The 23,470-nt window shown below is 53.8% G+C and overlaps 9 protein-coding genes across 9 annotated transcripts; 5 read left to right on the plus strand and 4 right to left on the minus strand.

The window, feature by feature from the left end:
• Positions 1–250: 250 nt before the first annotated feature.
• On the plus strand, positions 251–1,038 carry CPAR01_14898 (ATP synthase subunit D; the record flags this gene model as incomplete). Its single annotated transcript, XM_060499148.1, has 4 exons — positions 251–259; positions 414–809; positions 869–955; positions 1,009–1,038. 4 exons carry the CDS (start codon positions 251–253, stop codon positions 1,036–1,038), a joined length of 522 nt encoding a protein of 173 aa, XP_060342073.1.
• Positions 1,039–1,676: 638 nt separating this feature from the next.
• On the plus strand, positions 1,677–2,690 carry CPAR01_14899 (uncharacterized protein; the record flags this gene model as incomplete). Its single annotated transcript, XM_060499149.1, has 1 exon — positions 1,677–2,690. One exon carries the CDS (start codon positions 1,677–1,679, stop codon positions 2,688–2,690), a length of 1,014 nt encoding a protein of 337 aa, XP_060342074.1.
• Positions 2,691–4,490: 1,800 nt separating this feature from the next.
• CPAR01_14900 (uncharacterized protein) lies at positions 4,491–5,385 on the plus strand (the record flags this gene model as incomplete). The annotated part of the gene is made up of 2 exons (XM_060499150.1): positions 4,491–4,747; positions 5,076–5,385. 2 exons carry the CDS (start codon positions 4,491–4,493, stop codon positions 5,383–5,385), a joined length of 567 nt encoding a protein of 188 aa, XP_060342075.1.
• Positions 5,386–8,375: 2,990 nt separating this feature from the next.
• Positions 8,376–10,101, plus strand: CPAR01_14901 (uncharacterized protein; the record flags this gene model as incomplete). Its single annotated transcript, XM_060499151.1, has 2 exons — positions 8,376–9,585; positions 9,743–10,101. The coding sequence occupies 2 exons, from the start codon at positions 8,376–8,378 to the stop codon at positions 10,099–10,101; spliced, it is 1,569 nt and encodes a 522-aa protein (XP_060342076.1).
• Positions 10,102–11,086: 985 nt separating this feature from the next.
• On the minus strand, positions 11,087–13,351 carry CPAR01_14902 (major facilitator superfamily transporter; the record flags this gene model as incomplete). The annotated part of the gene is made up of 3 exons (XM_060499152.1): positions 11,087–12,347; positions 12,403–13,129; positions 13,198–13,351. The coding sequence occupies 3 exons, from the start codon at positions 13,349–13,351 to the stop codon at positions 11,087–11,089; spliced, it is 2,142 nt and encodes a 713-aa protein (XP_060342077.1).
• A 754-nt stretch (positions 13,352–14,105) lies between these two features.
• Positions 14,106–14,931, minus strand: CPAR01_14903 (uncharacterized protein; the record flags this gene model as incomplete). Its single annotated transcript, XM_060499153.1, has 2 exons — positions 14,106–14,660; positions 14,896–14,931. Coding segments are annotated over 2 exons (591 nt in total), but the record flags the coding sequence as incomplete, so codon positions are not given.
• A 1,458-nt stretch (positions 14,932–16,389) lies between these two features.
• On the plus strand, positions 16,390–17,081 carry CPAR01_14904 (uncharacterized protein; the record flags this gene model as incomplete). The annotated part of the gene is made up of 2 exons (XM_060499154.1): positions 16,390–16,550; positions 16,652–17,081. 2 exons carry the CDS (start codon positions 16,390–16,392, stop codon positions 17,079–17,081), a joined length of 591 nt encoding a protein of 196 aa, XP_060342079.1.
• Positions 17,082–17,275: 194 nt separating this feature from the next.
• CPAR01_14905 (uncharacterized protein) lies at positions 17,276–17,800 on the minus strand (the record flags this gene model as incomplete). Its single annotated transcript, XM_060499155.1, has 2 exons — positions 17,276–17,502; positions 17,587–17,800. 2 exons carry the CDS (start codon positions 17,798–17,800, stop codon positions 17,276–17,278), a joined length of 441 nt encoding a protein of 146 aa, XP_060342080.1.
• Positions 17,801–22,160: 4,360 nt separating this feature from the next.
• CPAR01_14906 (amidohydrolase 2) lies at positions 22,161–23,141 on the minus strand (the record flags this gene model as incomplete). Its single annotated transcript, XM_060499156.1, has 1 exon — positions 22,161–23,141. The coding sequence occupies one exon, from the start codon at positions 23,139–23,141 to the stop codon at positions 22,161–22,163; it is 981 nt and encodes a 326-aa protein (XP_060342081.1).
• Between the last annotated feature and the right edge of the window lie 329 nt (positions 23,142–23,470).

Below are 23,470 nucleotides of genomic sequence, written 5' to 3' on the forward strand. Positions count from 1 at the left end.
CCTCGATCTGGCGGGAATTGGCTCAGACCGAATTCGCAAAGCCGGGAGCTTTGCCCCACCATTGAACCGTTCGTTCCCGTGCAGCCAGTCACACCCCAGTACATTCGGCCGGATAAGTATCACGTGAATATCCGCGTGACACAGTCCATCCCGGCTCTTTCTCTGCTCTCCGGTCGGCAAAGTCAATCATCAACCTCACGACGACGCAACTCCCTCTCCACTCCCCCGAACCCTCAACAAATCCTCCAAAATGGCCGCAGTACGTGTATCCCATCGAAATCCGCTCGTCTCTCGTCGCCGATTGATGCAATTGCCGCCCATGTCGCCAATTGGGTCGCGCATCCGCGCATCCGCGCATCCGCTCCCTTGAAGCTGGGCCACCTGAGCTAATTTCTCTCCTTGTCCTGCAATAGCGAAGCGCAGCTCTCAAGCTCGACTGGGCCAAGGTCACCACCTCCCTCGGCCTCAAGGGCCAGACCGCCGCCTCCCTCCAGGCTTTCAAGCAGCGCAACGAAAACGCCCGTCGCAGGGTCCAGCAGCTGTCGGAGCTCCCCACGACCGTCGACTTCGCTCAGTACCGCTCCATCCTCAAGAACCAGGCCGTCGTCGATGAGATCGAGAAGCGCTTCTCCGCCTTCAAGCCCGCCACCTACGATGTCTCTCGCCAGATCAAGGCCATCGAGGCCTTTGAGGTCGAGGCCGTCAAGAACGCCGAGGCCACCAAGCAGAAGGTCGACCTCGAGCTCAAGGACCTCGAGAAGACCCTGACCAACATCGAGTCCGCTCGCCCCTTCGAGGACCTCACTGTCGTACGTACCGCCGGAATACGTGAGGGACGCGGACGGCCGGATGCTTATTATGACTACAGGACGATGTCGCCGCCGCCGAGCCCTCAATCGATGAGAAGACCTCCCAGCTCGTCTCCAAGGGCCGCTGGACCGTTCCGGGATACAAGGTACGTTCAAAGCACGATCCCGATATGATTCGGCATACTAATACCCCCTACAGGAGAAGTTCGGCGATCTTTCCGTGCTATAGACGCGTTCGTTCTTCGATTCCCTTTGTGTACTCTAGCATTGTAGATAGGCGATCGGTCCAAGGGGAGGGAATCAACCCAGCGGACATTAATATCGACCTGCTGTGCCAAGCGCCTTGCCCATCCTATGATGTACTCGTTCATTTTGAGCCGCCAGCTCTGCAGAGTCGGTTTGAAGGATACTGGTGTTCGGTTGAATTTTTCCGGTTCGGAGTTTGTCTCCTCGGCGCTAACCGCAGTGGTGGCCGTTCACCGAGCCGCCAAGCCCAACAGCGTGACCGTTCGCACGGCTCATCTAGCAATATGTTATGAATCCGGTTACTTCATAAGCACGCGGTGAGTACCGAGATTTTGACATATCCTGGTTTGGTTCTCGGGGCTGAGCTCACACTCGACCTGCCCGGCTCCCCGGAACTACGGCCGGATAAACGGGATCTCGTCGCGACAACAACAGCCCGGAAGCCCCGACTTCCCCACTATCGGACCTTGAGTCTAACCTCATCTCACAAAGCATCTCAACACCAAAGCCGCGTACAAATGTAGTGACCTTCGCTCTTGAGCCTCTCGTTATCGAATTGTTACATTTGATCGCTTCAATTCTTCTGTCCTTATTGAATCACATACATCTCACTCACTCAACATGACCTCCTTAGACCGTCTCATCCTCAAAGAGGCACCTCTCTTAGATCCTACTTGGCTAGCGTTCGAGGAAGAAGTCAAAGCCAAAGGCCCAAAGAAGACATACTCATCATCCCTCGACCGCCAGCCTGTCTACGCGGAAGAATGCAGACAGCTCAACGCCCGAATGCTCGCCCCCGGCGCACCATACCACCACCTATCGAGCATCACACTACAGCCACTCACGACCCCCTCGAGTCTAGACCAGTTCGCCATCCCGATCCTCTGTTTCTCCGACGACACCGACAACAACCCCGCCGGCGACGAGATCGTCGTGATTTACTACCACGGCGGCGGGCTCTACGTCGGCGAGGCAGACAGCGAAGAGCTATCATGCAGACGCATCGCCAAGGACCTGGAGGGCGCGACGGTGTACTCGGTAGGATACAGACTCATGCCCTCGTCCCCGGCCTCAACCTGCGTCTCCGACTCTCTCGACGCCTTCCACCACATCCGCGCCCTCCACCCGTCCCCCGCAACCAAGCTCATCATCGTCGGCTCCTCCAGTGGCGGTCAGCTCGCCGCCGCCGTCTCGCAAGCCGCGCCCCGCGGATCCCTCCACGGCGTCCTCTTACGCTGTCCAGTCACCAGCGACGGCGGGAGCTCTCTGGACTATGTGCCTCCCTCCTTGCGACACGCGTATACCTCCTCCACCTCGCCTTCCTTCGTCACGAGTCTGTTGGGCGTCTTCTCGCGCGCTGTCCCGCGCGACGGGCTGAAGAGGATGCCACTTGAGGCCGAGGCGGAGACGCTAGCTGCGCTGCCGAGGACGTGGGTACAGGTTTGTAGTAATGACACGCTGTACTCTGATGGTGTTTGTTATGCGATGGCGCTTGCGGGGGAGGGTGTCGAGGTGAGGGTTGAGGTTGTGAGGGGGTGGCCTCATACGTTTTGGTTGAAGGCGCCTTGGTTGGCGAGAGCTGTCGAGGCAGAGGAGGAGATGGTTTGTGGGTTGAGGTGGGTTCTTGGGGGGTGAGGACGGAGGGAAGGTTTCGGGTCTGGGTTGAAGTGGTTGTTTGAAGGGTGGTCTCTTGGCGGGTATCTTGGTTCGGGATTTTGAGGCGTGGCGATGGAAAGGTAGATTTCTAGAGGCTGTCTTAAAGCGTCGCTCATGACTCTAAAGAAGAATACAAGGGACGAGAAGAGCTCTCAATGGGCTTGTAGTATTTGGGTGATCTGATGTGGTGAATACGTCCCGTCTGTGAAGATTCAGCCTCCTCGCGAGGAAGCACTTTGCCATCTGTCGGTCTGCCGAAACGAGGCGGTCCTGCGAGACGATGGTGATTCGTCGATCAGGCGGATTTCAAAGTCTTTGCGTGCTCCTGCCTCTCTTGAGGAAAAGTCAGCATATCCTAGACAAGCTGTGAGAGAAATATGTCAAATTCCCTCGAGGTGATACTTCACTACTGGCGTAGAAAAGTTGGACAGGCATCGGTCAGATGCGCAGGCAAATGGGTGACAATATCGATTTCCGCTCGACACATGCGACAAGTAGTTCCACCGCTATTATTACTAAGATCAATATCTTTTAAACAAAGTATATCCCTTTCCTCTACGTATATAAGAAGGACTTTGATATAAAAGGGTAGTAATGATGATATGAGTAGTGAAAGGGGTATTCATCAAGATGAATAGCAGGAAATCGATTTTGTCACCCACTTGGCAGGGTCCTGGCTGATTGTATCCGTTCTTCCTCTAGATACTAGTGAGTGATTGGGAAGATTGGCTGCGACCATGACTCTGCGTAGGGCTTTCATCGTATTGAGCTCGTACGATCCATATAGCAAGGCCTATCATGTTTTTGTTTCCCTTCTATCTTTGCACCACTTAGTCGATTAAGCCTGATAATGGCTCGATAGAGATAATTTCAGCTTGCATGGCCTTGACTGGGATTGTCGACAGCGTCAGATTTTGGTCTCATAAACCCTGATTGGCATGATCGATGAGATTCAGAAGCAGCTCAGGACTGAGTCCCAAGTATTGGAGCATTAGTTTTTGGTTCTATGAGTGGAAAGAGGGCAAGGTCTCGCCATCCTCAGAAAAGTATTTCGCTCAGCAATGATGGGCTGCTTCATGAAATCGGTAAAGGATCAACCAAATGATGCTGAGATTCATCTGACAGGTGACCTCGTCTACATTAATGTAATGATCTACATTAATGTAATGATCTACATTAATGTAATGATCTATCCAATAATATCGCTTGAGATAATTCCAGTGGTTGTAGGGACGCCTTGTTGAGCCTGGCTCTTGGGTGTTGGCACTCACTGCACCATGAAAGGCCCAAGTGACGACCCCATAGCTTCAGATGGTCTGGGAATCGCAAGGTACCTGCCGTATTTATGGGCTATATTGAAGGAAGGGGTCGATTATTCTTTAGGAGGCCCTTCTTTGAGAATATTACAATCACATGACCAGCTTTTTTCTAAGTAGCGAAAAATAACATCTTGAGGCTTCACTCACCGCCCACACACGTGCAACTATTCACATCCCACTCTTTTATTTCCTCTTTTAGCAGTCGATCTCTCCTTCCTTCTACTTCCTTCTGCACTTTCCTTGTGAGTGCATTTATCTCACTGCCTGGGTGACGCGCCAGATTTATTCCGCCTGCCGGTCGACTTTTTTGTTCCCTTCTTCCCTCCTCCACCCACCACTTCCACTTCTTCACCCACACAACAACCCATCTGCGAGAATACCTCACTTCTCGGATCCCAGACAATCAAAATCACCAACTATCCCCTTCAATCAATCAAAACACCCAATACCGACATTCACAATGGCTGGTGAAAACGGTGACGCGCGCCGCAAGGGAGGCGAGTACTCGACCAACCCCAACACTCAGCGCACTCGAACCTACCTCGCCAACCAGACTCCTGAGCAGAGAGCCCTCAAGTCCAAGGTCTTCTCCGAGTACCGTGCCTTCCGCACCACCTGCATCAAGCGCGCCAGCATGTCCGACTACATCTACGAGCGCGACCGCGATGCCAAGGTCAAGATGCTGTCTGACGCCCTCAACAAGCTTGTTGCGAACCGGTAAGCAGTGCTGTTTGTTATCTCATCACCTCACCTTCTGTCAATTTTGCCCTTTCCATTGTTTTCAATTCCTGTCATTTCTACTTACTGCTCTTGTTTTTTATTTTCTCATGCGGCTTTATGAGTGAAACCGCATCCTCTTGTTGTCCATATTTCCTTTCACTTCTGTTCACCACTCCAGTTCTTAAGCTTTAATCGGCCGTGGCTCTCTCACGGTCTACAGTTTTCCTTAATTTTACTTATCACTCTTATCCTCCATTTTCTCATGCGGCTTCACGTGTGAAACCGCATCCCCGGGGAAGGAATACAAACTAATGATATACAATAGCACTGCACGTAACATTGAGTACATGGGCCAGTCTGTCAAGCGCTTTGCCGAGCGCTACCATGACAAGGCGTTCCTTCGGAGCGTCGAGGAGGCCAATGCCTTGACTGCCCCTGCTCAGAAGAGCACCACTGGCTTGGCCAACCTTGGCCAGGAGGACTCTGAGGAGGACACCGCCAACAATGTTGGCACTGCTGCCGCTGACATCTCGGAGGAGTTGGCCACCATCAGCCAGCTTCTCGACATGCAGGCCAGAGCCAGCATGGAGACCTACAACGGCCTGACTGACATCATGCATGGCCTCGGCTTCTGAGGAAGCACCACATACATGTACACTGGGCATACTCGACGCTCTTGGGTTGGACTTTCTTCTCCTCTTGGCGGGTCTTCTTGGGCTTTCTGTTTTTTTCGGGTTCCGGCTTGGGATAGACGAGGGGTTTAGGAAGGAGTGCCGGATTGAGAGAACCCGGTGGACTACATGGGACGGCTTGGAATCGCGACACCAGACGGATTTCGAGGAAATGCGAATAAAAGACACGTTCGCCTGATCAATAACTTTGACACGAGACCAAGTGATGGATGTGAGATGTGATAATGGGGATGCAAGCCTTTTACCGGCGGGTTGAGCTCAGCGATGGAACACAACGATCTACGACACGTCTACTTTGTTAACCTTCACTTTCGCTTTAGGATTACGTGGTCCACACGACAACGAGTGAGATCTCTATTCTACACCGTAGGCGAGTATCTTGGGGAAGGTAATTATGACACACCGGGCACAGGCCTGATTCTATCACGAGTGTCTGGCAAGTACGATGGGCCGAATGGCGACAAGTGCAGAAATGATGGTCATCGATGAGGGGACGCGACGGGAGGTGAAGGATGACTTGAGTTTCCGCTGAGCCTCAATATATGCATGCGCGAGGAACCTTGTGTTATGGTTCTTGACCCAAGTTACCAGACAGCGGCGGCATCGAGGCGGGAGATCTCCCTGTGCAACCCGATTCTCCCCCACGACCACCGGCGCATGCGAGGTGATGCTGAGGCGGAGCTTTCTAAAGCTGGCGGAGCGGATGGTGATTTGATGGCATGGCTACTCGGAACGCCTGGATAAGGTAACTACATGTACAACTGTAGAACTGGACATGTCTCAAGTAACAGAAGGGTCAGGTCGAGATGATGGCGTGCTACCTCGTCGTCAGATGGAAGATGTCAGATCAAAGTCAAGCACGGTCGGAGCACCGATTGAGGTTGTGTTAGTGTTGCAGCGCCCCGGGTGGAACGTGATCCACAAACGCCGAAGCGGGCCCCAGAGGGTTGCACTACAGGTCCGTGACGACCCCACCTTACAGGTGGGTTTGGTGGGGTCCGGCGGACCCGGCGGAGACTGGGCGACTCACGAAAATGCAAAATTGCCTTTTGATGTCTGGTTTCTCATCAGAATACATCCACAATCCCCAACATGATTCTGCCCTGGCCTCGCAAACACGCATCCACAAGAGACTCGATAGAGCGAACCGCGCCGATGGTTTAGTGGTAAAATTCTCCGTTGCCATCCAGCAGCGTCGGGGAGCCGGGGGTTCGATTCCCCCTCGGCGCATCAATGGGCGAGCCTGTCTTTTTGCAGGTTGGTGGTATGCGTCCAACTTTGTGAGTATGATGTGGGCCGCTTTCGCGGCTTCCTTGGCATCACAAAGCGAGAAGTAGGAGAGTACTTTGGATGCTGGCAATGAAAGTAAATTAAACCCAATGCACCTTACCTTATTCGGGGGCAGATCAATACCTTCACAGTAGCATGACCATACTGCACACTCCGTGGGGTCAAAGAAGGGATACTTGTTTCCTATTGCTTCACGCTTATACACGCTGCTGTTCCTACGCCCGCTTTCCGTATTCCAGGTGCTCACGCGCAGATATCCCTGTTGGCCTATAGCGCGAAGACGGAAGACGATCAAAAGCAATGAGAAGATTTGGAAGAAGGCCATGGGACACAAGCCAGCGTCACATGCAAGCCGGTTCACTGAGCTTCGAAAGAAGAGAACGAAAGTTGACTTAGGGGGAGGGAAACAAGAAGGGAGATATGACGGACTTTGGCTTGGAGGAAAGGAAGGTGTTGAGAATAGGGCGAGAAAGTCATAACGGTCATTAAGGGTCCCTCTTTGGGTGTGCCATCAAGTTGTACGTATCTACTACCCAGAGGCTGAGCAAGGGCTGACACTATGAGATCGGTACTGGAAGCACTGTATCTTCATGCCTGTCTGAACGGCGATGCTGGCGTCAATACCTTTGCATGTGTTCAATCATGCTGCCTGTCTCACGCGTATTCGGCGATGCAGCTACAGCTAATGGCAAAATCCTCGAGCAAAACCTCCATCACAGCTGTCCTTATGAATGGAGCCGGGGAGTCTCATCAAGCAGCGGCTTATTCCTACCACCAGTATCCAGCCAATCACGCTGCGCTCTATGTTGCTGAGAACAGCTGTATCTGATGATTCCACTTCGAGGACCTGAACTCTGTGGTCCGGAGCCCTTACATCCGCCAAGTCTTGGTGTACGCGCTTTGGGCTTCTAATGGCAATTATTGTCTTTCTACCCTTGGGTCTGTCGGTGGCACATCTACTCCTTGCTTCTTGCTCTATCAATGGAACTCGATTTGTTTCTGTTTCGCGTTCGTACTCAAGGTAGTGAGAGGAGATGGTTTGAACGCAGCGGATGGCCATCTTCACCACCTCTGTAGCCACCCGGATGGCATCTTGCAGCTTGGTACGTATGCGGGAAACCCAACCATTACAATTGAAAGCGGCCGGCGAACATTTGCCCGTTGAATCTTTTTTTCTAATTCTTTCTTGATGGATTCTTCGCGAGGACATGATAGAACCAGTGAGAATGGAGGACTTGGGCGTCACCTGCAGCTTATACCACCTTCCATACACAGTTTTGCGTCCATGTTCACAGGCATCTCCAACAAATTATGTCCGGTCAGGTTTATCTATCTCCGTCCAGCAGCTCTCCTTCTCTTGCCTTCTCCCCTCCTTTTCACTCTTTCCCACAACAACACCTCCGAACGGCAATCCTTCCTCCAACGTCGACCCCAGTCCGGCAGCCACCATCACTTCTGCCCTGTAACTCTCCCGCCATCTTGTTCGCACAAGTTGAATTGGCATATTCTTTCTCTTTCACTCAGTTGGCGACTTGGCCGGCCATTCGGCCTTCTCTCCCGTTCACTATTCCGCACCTTGTGATCACCGTCTACTGTCGAAGCGATTTACACTTACCCTTGGCACTATTCTCGCTCTACCCATCATGAATGAGTTGGCCATCCGTAACGCAGCCGCCAGGAGATATGCGCACGGAGAGAAGCTCGACCTCGTACCCCATCACCCATGGGAGCCATTTGGCTCGGGGAAGTTCCCGCCCTTCCAAGACGACTACCAACCGCGCTCGCTCCAGCCCACAGCGGAGGAGCTCAAGCCGAAGAAGCCTCAGCTCAAGATCGTGGAGCCGCTGCGAGCCGGCAGAGACGTCGGCTCTCAAATTCTGCTCTGCAAGGTCGTTCAAGCACCTACGGACCGCAGCGACGTCAAGAAGCATGCGCCCTTTCCAAGTTTCCCCAGACAGAGCAAGGTAAGGCGATCAGACAACTTGGTCGTCGCAAAGGTATTCGACCCCCGGCTCTATCCCATGCGCGGCGGACTCGACCTGGCCAACGAACCCCCCTTTGACGACGCCACCGTCGCGTACAGCAGGCTCTGCCGCGAGGCCGCGGTGTACCAGTTCCTCTACGAGAAAGGAAAGTCCGGACACCCTCACATGACTGCTCAATACTATGGCTGCTGGGTCACCAACCGCAAGGCCTTGAACAGCGATTCGTCCCCGGACGCCTGGGTCGGCCTCATTCTCATCGAGTACATTGAAGGCCTTTCGATTGAGGCCATGTGCACTCGCGACCGTAACACCGGATACCTCCAGCCGCCGCTAGGCAGGGATGTTTCGCTTCATAGCGATCACAAAGCGGAGGGCAGGGGCCAGGCCAAGATGCTGCCGCTGGATCGCCAAGTATGCTTGGACGCCATCAAGAGCCTCCTCGGTCAGATCGTTGTGTGCATGCATCTGGGCGTGTCCGTCCCCGACATCTTTCCTCGCAACGTCTTCCTTACTCTCCGAAACAACGGCCTTGATCTCCCGACGCCCAGAGTCGTCATGTTGGACCACCTGTTCTCCTATGTCTGGGAGCACACCGAAGCTGGCAAGGCAGGGGTACCAGCCTACTTTGCCCATATGAAATTGCCCCCCCACCCATGGGAACAATTCGGTATACGCGGTAAGATGCGTCAATTCCTCGGTTGGATCCCTGAGGAATGGGATGATGGCAAAGCATGGTCAGAGACAACGACCACCCAGGGGGCTGCTGCCACCACCGCAAAGTCCTTTGACGACTGGCTCGTGGACTGCTTCGGTCCTTTGCAAGACAGCAACCCAGATTATACCGTATACCCAGAGGAGGTCTCTGACAGTGACGAGGAAGAAAAAGAAGAAGTCGGGGAAGAAGATGATAAATTGACGTCTCGGACGAGGGAGAACCTCAACTAGACGTGGAGACCGTGACCGAGGCAAGTCCCGTTGAACCCTTCACCCCCCACCCCCTTCCCACCAAAAATGCGCCTCCCAAGTTTTTCATTTGCTAACTTTTTCTCTTCAGATTGATCAAGAGCAGGCTTATGCGGAGATGCTAAGACGTCGAAGAGAACGGGAGGATGTACGTGCCCGGGATGCCTCGATCCCGCAACGCCCAGGCCCGCGCCAGGCCCGCACCACCCAGGACATCTCCCCCGGCTCACCCACGCGCAAGGCCGCAGCGGAAGAAGGAGAAGGAGGGGAGCAAGAGTCCTCAACGACGTCAACCAGCTTCATGTCCCAGGTCGCCAACAGCCCCTCTCACCAGTATCTTGGCGGGCTCATTGTTCGGGAAGCCACCGGCTCGGGCTCGGGTAGCGACGACGAGCAGCAGCAGCAACCGCCGCAGTCCTAATGCCCCAGAGCGGGAGGTGAAAAGCAGGCTCGACTCCCTCTCTCTCTCTCACTCACTCACTTGCGAGTCGTGATCGATTTCGGCTGATGGGATATCGGCGTACCTTGGCGAGGTGGTGAAGACGGCTAGCTTACTAGGTTTCTGTTGGATTTAAAAAGGAATGGGGAGCGGGATAGGGTTTGGACAGTCCGTTTTTGCTTCTTCTCGCAGTGCTTGGTTTTCTTTTTTCGCTTTATCCAAGGTAGATCTACACCGTCTATCATTCTTTTCCCATAAAAAGGGGGGTAAAAGAATAGTCAGTTTTGCTCTTCCATCCATCCTTCCAAACGCAGTCTTCTCCGTATGGTGCCTCGTGACTGTTCCCTCTTCATTCATCATATACCACTCGCCCTCAATGTGAGGAACGGGGTGTGACATACTGCATCGAAAGGGAATAGGGGAGGTCGAGTGCCATTTGAAGTGACGTGCAAAAGTCGAAAGCAAATATTCAATCACCTCACATTCGTCAGCGGCTACGACTCGGCTCGACAAACACCCTCAACCCTCAATCAACTAAAAACACAAACTTCATCGGCAATGGCATACCTGAGCAGAGCCCGGATCCCACAAGTGACATCCCGCTGGCAGTCCAAACGTCAAAAACTTCAGGAAAATAGCTTCATCTAGATTCGATTCATGTCTTCTGGGACTAGTTCTAGGTCATATAAACTCTAAAGGTATCATGAGAACAAATGTCGGCAAACAAAGGCCATATATAAGCCCCGATCTCCAGGTGGGAAAGATGCAATAGTCGTCAAAATCCAACCCATCCAACAAATGCACACTTGGGCCTCATTCCCACGTGAAATATGCTACCCGACTCGTTGGGAGACCTCATCCAGTGGTGGATGAAACTTGTAAGACGCTGCGATGCAAATGCAAATGTAAATCCCCTAAACTCCAACTGCATGCAGAAAAATATCATAGAAAAACAGACAATGCCTCTCTAAAACTTCTCCATAAAATTCTTCCTCACAGTCCACATACGCGCCCGCTTCCCGTAGATGAACATGGGAACCGTGGCAAATAGGAAAATGAGCTGAATCACGCCCAGCCAGATAAACACCATCTTGGGTCCGTCCGAGGTAAGCCAGTGCGTGACAAACAGACTAAACACGAGTCCGTGGAAGATGTTCTTGCTAAAGTTGAGCGTGACGAGCGCCTCCCCCGCGTACTGCCGGTAGCTGTCGACGCAAAAGGTAATGGACGTCGTGGACCCCAGCGTGCAGCCAAACGAGATGAGGCCGAAAAAGATGGTCGGCACGATCCAGTGGTCGCGCTCCTGCGCGGACCAGCCGAAGCCCATGAGGCCGATGACGGTGGTCACGAGCACCGGCGCCGCCATGACGAGGCGGAACTCTGGCTCGTAGAGGCCGCCGTTGCGGCGGGCCATGGCCTTGACGATGATGTCGCTCACTTTCCCCGCGACGGCGGTGCCGAGGATGCCTCCGACAAAGGGGGAGAGGTAGACGAGACCCGTCTGCAGGGCGTCAAAGTTGTACGACTCACGGTTGCGGTAGATCAAGGCGACCGACTCGGAGACGACGATGAGCCAGCCGACGGAGAGGGAGTAGACTGCGGCCGACCACAGCACGGCGGGGTAGGCGAAGAGGACAAAGGGCCGGAGCATGACCTTGAACCAGCTGTCGTGGTTCAGGCGGCCGTTCCAGGGCTTGAGCTGCTCGGTGAAGGATTTCGCGGGCTGGTGGCGGAGGGTGTGAGTGTAGGCCAGGGCCTTTGGCGGTGAGTTGACGTCGGAAGCTTGCATCTTGAACTTTTCGCTTTCGATAGCTGGGGCGTTGTGGAAATAATCCGATCCGGAGGTGGGTGTGCCGGACGCGCCAGACGTCCGCGAGACGGGCACCGGGTTGGAAGAGTCCGGCGTCTCATCCTTGACGTCCTTCACCTGCTTGTCGATGCTGTCATCCTTTTTCTCGTTTGGGTCTGGCGCAAATCCAACGTGAAGGTCCTTGTGCGGATGCGAAGCAGCGTGTGGCGACTGTGGCGTAGGACTTGTGGGAGCTACAACAGCATCTTCATGAGCGCTATGGACCTGAGGAACGTGATGGCGTGATGAGAATCGGCGAGTAAAGCTCGGTCTGCGGGACGGCTTCCGTGACTTGGGGAGCGGTGTTCGGTCCCAGAAGGTCTCTGGCACGAACAGAAACAGAAGCACGCCACAGAAGGCAACAATCATGGCAACAATCCTGTCGAAATATTAGCGATGCAGTCTTGTGGTATCCGTACGTGTTGACTGCTTACCAGAAAGTCCAACGCCATCCAAGACCTTGAATGATGAGGGCACTGACGAGCGGGATGAGGTTCTTGCCGCCGAGCAGCAAGAGTGTATAGATGCCGATTCGGAACGCTCTCTCATGAAGGAAGAAAATTTCTGCAATGGTGGCGGAGGGAAGACACTCCACGGGACTGACTGCAATACCCTGAAAGATTCTAGCTAAGATGAGAGAGGTGAAGTTTGGTGACAGGGCTGCCCACACAGAGCTGAGGATGAAGATGATGGAGCTGAAGAGGTAGACGGGCCTCTTTCCGTACAGAATAGCCGTGGGAGAAAAGATGACGGAACCGAGACCCATGCCCATCATGTACAGACCAGTAGTTAGGGAGACTGTCTCGGTCTCGATGTGGTAGTCTTCGGCGACGTTGGTGAAGCCGGCGGCAAGCAGGGGAGTCATGCCACCACCGACCATGCAGTAGAAACCAAGAGACAGCAGAGCGCAATCGCGCCGCCATGAAGGCCAGTTAAGGGGGTCATTCGCAGACTCTTCGGGCTGGGGGTTGAGGATGATTCCGTCCTTGGTCGTCTTTGCATCGGGCTCAGGTGGGGCCGTGTTGGCCGGAGACTGGCGGCCGGTTGGTGTGTCTACCGGCTCCGGGAAACCAGTGGGGATGGATGAGTGGGAAGTCCTTGCAGGCGCATTGCGTAAACCGAGTGGCTCGTTGCGATGCGCAGCGAGGAGAAGCACAGAACCTGCAGGGTGTCAACTTGTTGGTGGCCTTGGCATGAGCGGAAAACCGGAGAGGGGGTTGATTGCTTACCAGGGACTTCAATCGTTTTGGGGTCGTTGAGAACACCCATACTCCATTTCGGAATATTCGTATTCTCGTCATCTGTGGCTTCGGCACTGTCGGATTTGGTTTTGTTCCCAAAGATGCCACCGAAGCGACTCTTCCACGTGAGGACGCCCGCCATTTTGAAGCGTTCCACAGGATGTCTTCCCAGCCAGGTTTGGCGGGGCAGGGCCAAGGAACTCTGTTTGCTGTCGCTTTGGTCTACTACAACGGCAAGCTATGCGGATTTTGTTGTTGTTGGGTAAGGGAGAAAAACCAAAACAAAAATGGACGAGCAGAAGGATGAGGTGAAAGGAGGGTGTCGTTGGGCACGAGGGGTCGACAGAAAATTTGTCCTAAGATCGGTCGAGCATAAGGTAGTCTGTCTGGTTCGACCGTGCATCCAAAGAAGATGAGATAAGGTTGCAGATGTCCAAGAGCCGGATGAAGGAAGATGCCGAGGCAGTACGACTATGCGCTTTGGGAAGAAATACAAATTCTTCTGGAAAGCCCTGCGCCGGTGCGAGGCGATATATGCGGAGATGGTGAAAAGCAACAAGTCTAGGAAGAGACCTTGGTTGGAGGAGGAGAGGGAGAGGCGGAAGATATGGGGTAGAAAAGGTGTTGGCGCAACGAAGCTGTCGATGGAAATAGCGTTTGGATATCAATAACGAGGCCAACCTCGATGGCAGATGATGGGCTGCGCGCACTGCGCAGTGGGAGAGAGGAGAAACTATCCAGGTCCGTGCAGAACGATGGCGTCAGACTGGTAACGCGCCGTTTGACTGTGATTAAGAGAGCGAGGGGGGTCTGCGTCTCACGTAGGGGCAGGCGACCATGAGATCAAGGATGAACCTCGAGCTTTATGTTGCCCTGGCGCGAAGAGGGACGCAATGTTATCGTGCCCTGGCAAAGCCGCAAGCCGCAAGTCTGGGGGAATGGAACATGGGATGGAAATGAGATATCGGCGCTTGGTTGTCAGGATTGGCCGGCCACCGAGTCAAGCACCGCGCACAGAAGGCAAGGAAGACGAGATGCAATTCATGCCCAGCAGCAGCAACAGCAGCAGCGTTATGGCAAGGTATCCGTAATAAAGTACCAATAGGACCGTATTCGTACGCAGTCGTAGTAGCTTGCAGGCTCGCAGAATCAGCTGGTGGGGTTTTCTGTTTGTGGGTGCCAGGTGCGTCGCGTCGGGCGGGTTCCGTGGGGAATTTTTTTGAGCAACTGGAGGGGTCGAGAGACTCGAGACGGCCCTTCATCCACTGGATAGACTTGACGCAACCTGGACAGATTGGCAGGTGACTCGACGTTGGCGGGTGCGTGCGACGGGACTGCGCGTGCGAAGTGCGATGATGGATCAAGGATTCGAGGATGGAAACGGCGTTGGCGGCGAGGGCGGCGGTGTCTCTCCTCAGTCCTGGCAGCCCGCAGCCTGCAGGTTCAAGGTTGTAGGTATCCGTACTTCCACCTTTGTAGTATTGGCACCAGGCCATATGCAGCAGATGCGCCTGCGGGGGGGCGCTTGGGAGGCACTTGGAGACTGGCGATAGCCTTGGTGAACAAAGGAGGTGAGGAAAAAGGGCCACATGTCCAACTCCAAATGCCGCCCACAGCCAATACGCGTCTGTATGCTGGCCCCGGATCGCAGGACCCCTAAAAGCGAGGCTAAAACCCCTTGCTCACAAGTCCGTGGGTGAATGGGTGGGTGACAGGGAGACTTCAGGTGCTGGTCGCATCTTCTCCACTTGGACCATGTGAATCAGCGGTCGAAGATGGTGGCGACTGGCGAGGGCGGTGACACCAGATCCATCATCCAAGGAACATGCAATAATCCAACTTTCATGATCAAACTTGCACCATCCATCATTCAGCGCTGTGCGGGTGGGTGATGGGCAACTCCAACGTTGTTGATTATACGGATAGACCGAAATCCTTTGTCCAGTCACCGAAAGTTGAGAGTATGTACACGGTCAGGTAAGGTAGCGTAGGTATTCGTCAATGTCTTGAAGTCGGTCTCGGAGCAAACCCGAGCAGTGCCAGACCACCACCCTCTGCATGTTTTGCTCGTCTCTGCTGACCTCGGGCTCGGATGTAATGGAGCATTCTTGTTACCCCTCCAAAGTGAGACTGACCCCATGGTGAGATTTGTGATGGAGGGATGGGCTCGTGTGTTATTCTGCGGCCTGCCCGTCGCATAGAGAAAGGTTAAGTGAAGTGCGTACTGTGTATGTGTGATGTAGAGAGTCTTGTCGTTGGTCTTGCGCCGCGATTAAAATGCGGCTGAGTGGTGGTTGACGGAAAACAAGACAAGGAGCAATTAATTTGGAACCTTCCTTCGCCAAGCAAGAAGTACAGAATACGATGTACCTTCCTTACCTTGCGGTGTAAAGTACTCCGTACCTGGCAAGTCTGGGCAGAGTCAGAGTGCGAAGCTGAAGACAAAAAACAGCAGGCGCCATGTCTGGGCGTCCAGGACGGGATGCACCTGCACTTACCTTACCTTACCGCAATTGCCGTTGGTGTCCTCGACTCCTTCCCTGCCCGTGCCTGCCCTGCGCTTCGCTGAAGCCTGAGGTAGAGCCCTGCAGAATCTTGCTTATGTCATGCAGCCTCAACGTCATCGTGCCGCGTGCGTGACAAGGTCTGACCCCATATATTCCTACACCGCCTTCCCCAATGGAGCCTACCGTGGTTTGAGCCCGCCAGCGCCGTCTGCCAGGAAGGAAGGTGCACCTCCTGTTGATTTCGATTGCGACCGGACCTCCAGGTGAACGTCGGATTTTCCCGTCATTGACAACAACAGCTACCAGCCTTAAGTAATTCTACCTACCTACCTAAAATCTCGACTAAGCTGTCCAGCTGCTCGGAAAACCGTTGACGCTACATAACCATCCATCCACTACCACCGCCCTGTGCTCTATCGAACCATTGGCTCCAAAGATATCTTTGTTAGCTTCCTCCATATCACAGGTACTCCCACAACTGCCACCTGCAGCCCTCCACTCGTTCTTGTCCAAGAATTCTGTCGCATCTCAGCGGCGCGACTCGCATCACGACACATCACGGGATCATCTTCAACGACGTCAGTCGGCAGCACGCTGCATACATCCTTGGCATCTGAACAGACCAGACAAGACAATCGACATTCACCATACCATATCCTGCAGTAAAATCACCATGCAACTGCTAAGACATACCGCCCGCACCACTTTCCGGGGCTGCAACAGCAACCTCACCAATGGCGTCCGTATTCCGCCCCCCAAGCATTCCATCTCTGCCGCCGCTGCCCACTTCTCCACGTCTCGTACCAGCCCGGCCAAAAACCAGATCTACGCATCGTAAGTGGGCCACCGCAGATTCTCCAACCTCTCTGTCCAATCCTTGCCCTGGCCTCTCCTCTCGAAAGCACCCGTCCGCTAACCTCTGCTTCGGGTGCCAGTGTTCGCCGTCCTGACGACTTCCACACCTATCAACTCCTCTCTTCCTCTTCTCGCACACCACTGATAACACTGTGGACCACGTCTTGGTGCGGGACATGTCGAGTCGTTGCCCCTCTAATACAATCCATCGTAGAGTCTGGTGTCGGTGAAGCCGAGGGCGGCGTTGGCTATTGCACCGTCGAATTCGACTCTCCCGACGTCATGAGCGGAGGACTAGGCATGACCTACATGATCACCTCTATCCCGACTCTGTTAAGCTTCGACAACCAAGAGGCCCAGATACAGACCAAGGTTCACGACGCCAAGAAGCTGACAGACCGCGCTTTCCTCGAAGAGTGGATCAGGTCTGAGGCTCGGCGGCACGGCCAGCGCGGAGGAGGCGGAGGATCCGGCGGCGTCTTTGGAGGATTGTTTGGTGGTTTCAAATGATCAAGAGGGACGCTCGGCTGGGTCACCAATCGGGCATACTTCCAGCAAAACCATGTGTCTGGTGCATCTGGCAGCACGAGGCACACAAGGGCACCGAACGTGATCAAAACGAAACGCTCATCATTCGGCTGGTCGTTGACTAATAATGCAATACACTCGATCCCCTCATCCCACCAAACTTCTCTCTCTCTTTCTCAAGGCGTGTAGAACACCTCCTCGACGGGCTTCCACCACGCCGGCTCGCCTGCTTCACTGCTCACCGCGCCGGGAACCAGAGACTCTTGCCAGCCGTCGGTCATGGCCCACCATTCGCGGACCTTGGGGTTCTCCTTCATCTTCTCCATGTCTCCGGCAAAGTCGTAGCCGACGTACTTCATGGTCGCAAACAGAATACGTGAATCGGGCTCGTGCCAGATGCTGTCTGTTGAAAGTCAGCTTTGAAAAGTCGCCCGACATCGGGATTCGCAGTCTGCCGTGTTGGGGCCGACACCGACGGATGACCTACAGTCGACAATGTTGCACTCCTTGATCTGCTTGAGCACCTCGGGCCAGACGTTGGCGTGGACCTCCTTGTACTTGTCGATGAACTCGGGCTTGAGCTTCACAATCTGGGCAATGCGACGACCGGGGTTCTTCTGTCTGGAGGATACGGGCGCAGGAGCCTCCACCTCGGTTGGGCTACCGGGCGCGGGGGGAGAAGAACGCTTGTTGGACCACATGATGCTCGTTGGACGCGTTTGAAGGGTTCGTCGTCGATGGCGGAGGTGGTGAAGTTTTTGCTCGCAAAATGTGCTCGGCGGAGGGCTGACCCAAGTGTGTCCCGCGGACTCGGCCGTCGGCCTGGCGAAGCTGGAGCGTCTGCTTAGAGCCGATCGATCAGCGGGGGTGTGACCTTGGACTCGAGAGTCGACGGCCGGCGGAGAAAACGACGGAACTCGGCCAAGTCGGGGGAAGAATGTCGCGAGGCGGGGCGCGAGGGGTAAACAGAATGCGGGGATTTGGGGAGGGGGGCACCACGGCTACTCGTCCACACCAACAAACACTGCGTCGATACACAGCACTCACACGCACACACCCAAGTAATTCTGCAGCGCGGGGAGAACGGCTGGGCAAACAATCGCTACACACACATAAATGATGCACACCTATCTGTTGGAGAGCCGTTGTTGCGTCTGTGATGCGTAAAGAGGCCGCTGAGCGACGTAAAAGGAGGGGATCACGGGGGGGGACACTCTCTTAAATACTGGCGCCGGCAGTGTCTTGATCTGTTCCGCTTCATCCGTCGGCCAAATCTCGTCTATGGTGTGATGTCTGGTAGACAATGCGGCAATACGTCGTACGGTTGGGACGCGGATTAGTCAACTGCAGCAATCTGTTGGGCCGCAAATCGTGGAGATCGTGACATGTCCGGTTCGTCCGCGCGGGAGATGCATGGCAGGCCCGACAAGCTTCTTATACCTTCGTCAGCCCGACTCAAAGGTGTTCATTCCTCCTCCCCGGTCCAGCAAGCTTGCAGCAGTCGCAGCAGACCTTCAGTACCGGGGCCCCGCGTCAGGTGCTCCACGGTGCCGCACCGTCTGAAGTTGACGATGATCTGAGCGTCTCCGGGCGCGTCTCACTTACCTCACTCAACTTTGCGAGTCCTACATCTAGTCAGCCCTCCAACCTAGAATAAGTATAGTTGCAGGCCGCAGGAGCGACGGCGGATGGGCTGTCAAGGTTCCAAGTCTGGAACGGGATGCTCGAATTAACCCAGCCAGTAGAGTTCCTTCGAACTACCCCCATCCCTGACACCTCTCCGACCCCAGTCAACCCGGGTTTTCGGTCTCGACTCTAATGGAATCACATACTACGTACTCAACACCCACCCCCACGAAACCGCACGGTATTGCCTGTTCCAGCCTTGATGGGGGTTTTGTCTTCGTATCTCTGATTGCGGTCCGTATTCTGTGTGATTATCCGCCCCTCACGGCTCTGGTTCCTATTTATCGGCAATGTGCCGCGGGTAGCGTGCGTTACTTGCGTTGCTTCCGCCGTGACATGGTTTATTAATCTGGCCCGACGGCGCTGACCGAGAGAGGTGAAAGGTCAGAGGTGCGCTTGTCGCGTGCGCCGCTGGCCTCTGAGTGCGGAGCGGACGTCGGCTATCTGCCCGCATCTAGCGGGGTTTTGATCGGCGAATCAGACGTTCTGTCCTGCATGGGTCTGTAGATGATTCGAATGCTCTCGTGGTTGCATTGCATGCTCAGTATTCGCCGTGGCCTATTGCTGTGCTCCTTTACAGAATCTTTGGGAGCGCGAGTGGCCTGGAGGTGTCTTTTGCGAGTGAAAGGTAAGAAGTGTATATGAGTCTCTTGAGATACCTCGCCGAGTATTCTCAGACTTGAGTTTCCCATCACGTCACACATGAAGCTACGTTATCTTGCGAGCATGCAATGCGGAGAAGATTGAGATGTTTCCACATTTTTCTTTCTTCAGTTTTGTTTTAGTCTTTCTTTCATCAAACTCATTTCAGCTACGATGGCATCCTCCTACAGAAGTAGGGAACACGTACTGGTGCCCGCGTCTTTTGGATGAGATGAGGATAAGGTCTACGCTGTGGGGAGTATACCGTGAAGCTCGTGCTTCTATTTTCATTCTCCTTTCGAGTATAGGGTAGAGTATGGAAGGTAAGGTTTGTTGATTTGGAGCTGTCGTGGGCTTGGTGGGGTGAATCGTGTGAGTGTTCCGCTAGAAGCTGACGTGGAAAACCAAGTGGCTTGCTTTATCTGTAGGTGCTTTGACTTGAACAGATATTTTGTGACTTGGAGATGTACGTGGCCATCCCGGATATGGTGTCGTGATGACGTGTGAGAGGATGGGTGACACGATAGTTTGCCGCTCAATGCCTTTGCTCTAAAACTGCTATTCCTACTCATCACTACTTATTTCTCATTCATCCCTCACAAGGTACGCTTTGAAAAGCATTTAGTAATGACAACAGCTATAGTGGCTCTAAGAAGGCGGCTAGTGGTGTGTTGACGGGCAACCTATTTGATCACCCACTCGTCAGCTTATGGACGGCTATGAATGTTGAGGGTACTTACGGCTTTTTACTACCTAAGACGCGTTATTGCGGATAGATGATTAAGATCATCGTACACGTAGCTCAACTCTCTGATCGTCTTACTAGGAGCATCGAGTGTACAGCTCGTCGTGTTCAAAGTCGATCATTCACTTGTTGCCTCTCAGTCAGTCTCATCGCCAGCTGAACCATTCAATGTTTTCTTTTCGTAGAAAAGAAAATCTGAATTGAAGTGATGCTGGCATATGTCAGATTCCAGATACCCGCCTTCTGTCACAAAGCTCAATGCTTGGCACATTTTTCTCTTCAAGCCTGGCGATTTCTGGAGCGAGGGATGGCGCGGGTAGACTGATCTTCAAGTCTTGCCTCCTACCAAGTAGAAGTCCAGCAAACATTCGAATCTTGGAAACCACAACAATAATCAGACCGAGACAAGAAATCATCGAACGCGTTCTCAAAAAGATCCACACAGTAGTAAGGAATCTTAGAGTAGACTATACCTTTCCTAATTTACAATGGGATATCGAATACAAGACAATTTGTCCAGCCTTTTCAACGTAGAATTCCACCGCTGATTAAGACGCAGCTGGCCCTGACTGATAGGATGAAGTATATACATTGTTGCTCTCAAACTGAGCTAACTCAAGAATATACAAGAGCCTCTAAACGTACCTGGAACTCATTATCCCAAAGACGTCAGGCCTCAGAACGATTCCAACCTCACAAGTTGACCCGCCGTCGGAAACATCCCTATCCCGGCCGAACACGGTAGTCCGGACCCTCCAGACCCAAAACCGGCCCCATTTTCCACATTTACATACACAACGCCAATTCCAGTCTCCAGCCCTAAGCTACACTCCATCCATCACAAATATAATCTCACACGCGGCTCTAGCCAGCATCTCAAATCACGAGTTCAACTGATCAAGCGTCGATGGTTTAGTGGTAAAATTCTCCGTTGCCATCCAGCAGCGTCGGGGAGCCGGGGGTTCGATTCCCCCTCGACGCAATTCTTTTGTTTGTCTTGGTTGATACATGCGCCTCGTCGAAGGAGATGAAATCGTGGGATGTGGATTTTCGGTTTTGGTGGCTTTTTTGGGGAGAGGTGTTGTGTGGTGCGGGGTGGGAGGGTGACCCACTTCACAAACACACGCGTTTGCAGAGTGGAAAGATTAGAAGGACCACGTGAAGGGATGGTTGGCGATGTTAATGAGTGCATGAAGTGGTATGTTCTTGCTCAATGTACGTATGTAGGATCATATCATGGCAAGATTGTCGGTTGCGAAACATACTTCGAGGCCTATCCATGTTCTTTGGGAGTTAGTTATCTTTTGCGGTTTAGAACTAAGTTGACAGACAGACTTGCGAAATTCGTTCAACATTATCAAACTGACGACTCGTTGCACCAACTCTGTTAACGAGAGAGCGAATTGCGGATGTGTTCTTAAGGCTAATTTGATGTAACAATATAGCTCCCGTGACACTATTCGTTCAGATACCAGGAGAAGTGACCCAGGCTGTGTGGGCATTCGCATACGCTCTGCCAGAACATGCTCTTGCCAAAAATTTGACCGTTCTCACAATCAGCAAAATCTAATGTCCCTAGCAAGGCTCGAACTTGCGACCTTTGGATAACCCCCGGGATGTTTCCCGGCGTCATATGTATTTGATATGAGACCAACGCTCTACCGACTGAGCCATAGAGACAATCTTGTATAGAAACGGTTGCGGTGGGTGGTACCAAGAAGCGAGAGAGGGCATCGTGGGCGGGGCGGAAGGGGAGAGACGATAATTGTGGGAGGGGAACGGGGCCGTGGAGATGGGAGGGTCTTGGCCAGTCACGACTCGCGATCGTGATGGATGGAGAGGGAAACGGGGTCTTTTGATTTCCTCAAAGTCGAACCAAGTGTGTGGACCGGTAGTGTGTGTCCCTGAACGAAACTAGACTCGATCTCCCCTCGAGACCACTTCCCAGTCATCCACTTACACAGTAGTACAGTCCCACCCGCGCACCATCACGGCGCCTCAACCCTCAACAACCTCTCAGCATTCCGGAACGCAATCATCTCAAGCTGCTCCCCCGTCACCATCCCACTATCTCTCAACTCCCTCATCCACGCGAGCCCGTTCTCATTCTTCTCAAACGGGTAATCGACGCTATACAAGATATGTTCCACGGGCGTGTTCCTCAACACGCACGCCAGCGGCGCGAGACCCCACACCCCGCTCGTGGTAACCCACAAGTTGCCCTCCCACACCTCCCGCCACCCGCGCCGCCGCGGACCCCACCGAACCGAGAGCTTTTCCACGCGCTCCATCATGAAGGGTAACATCTCTCCGAAATGCCCAATGATGATTTTCAGGGAAGGGTATTCGTCGAAGAGTCCCGCGGCGAAGAGCTTGAGCACGGCGAGTCCCGTTTCAGAGTGCCACCCGAACCCGCTGGATCCCATACTCCGCGCCGCGCCGGGGTCAAAATTCCCCTCGTACGCGGGCCGCTGGCTCTCGGAGGGGTAGGTAGGGTGTAAGTACACCGGCACGTCGAGCTCCGCCGCCGCCTTGAAGACGGGCCAGAAGCGTCTGTCATCGTAGTGTTGTCCGTCGACATGCGCGTCCACCAACGCGCCAACGAACCCCAGCTCCCGGACACAGCGCCGCAGTTCCGTCGCCGCGGCGTCCGGTTCGGCCATCGGTAGCACGGCGAACCCTGCGAAGCGGGTGGCGTTGGCGCGGACGGCGGCCGCGAGGTGGTCGTTTGCGAGGCGGCTTAGGTGCGGAGCGCGGGGGCCGAGGCCGGGCGCGTGGGATACGATTTGCAGGCCGATGCGGGTTTCATCCATGTTGGCGAGGCGGAGGGGCCCGACGTCTTGGAGGCGGGATGAGACTTCGGGGAGGTGTTTGAGTTGTTCTGAGTATATGTCGGAGAGTTCTGTGAAGAGGTCTTTTGCGACGAAGTGTTCTTCTAGGGTGATTAGTTTTGGGAGCGGGTCGGACATGTTTGTGGGTTGCAGGTAAGTTTGTATGTTGACTTTGGAGGGCTTGCTATGTGATGATGTGAGAGGTTTGGATTGTATGAGTTGAGGTTCAAAGAGGTGAGATTGACTCTTATGTCGTATGTTCGAAGCCATGGTGGTGGTGGCGGACGCCTCGGCCGACGTCTCCCGAAGAAGTGTAACCCCGCATGCTGTATTCAGATGAATTCATGTGAGACATGCAGCTCGCGAATCTCGGACCAGCAAGTTGTCTTGCGATTTGATAATCAAGAGCTGTTGAAAGATCCCTCCGTCGCTACTGGCATCTTGATGTGTGGGATTTTACCTGCGAG

The sequence above is a fragment of the Colletotrichum paranaense genome (assembly GCF_030867605.1).
Source record: "Colletotrichum paranaense strain IMI 384185 chromosome Unknown Scaffold_17.1, whole genome shotgun sequence".
Taxonomy (NCBI): Eukaryota; Fungi; Ascomycota; class Sordariomycetes; order Glomerellales; family Glomerellaceae; genus Colletotrichum; species Colletotrichum paranaense.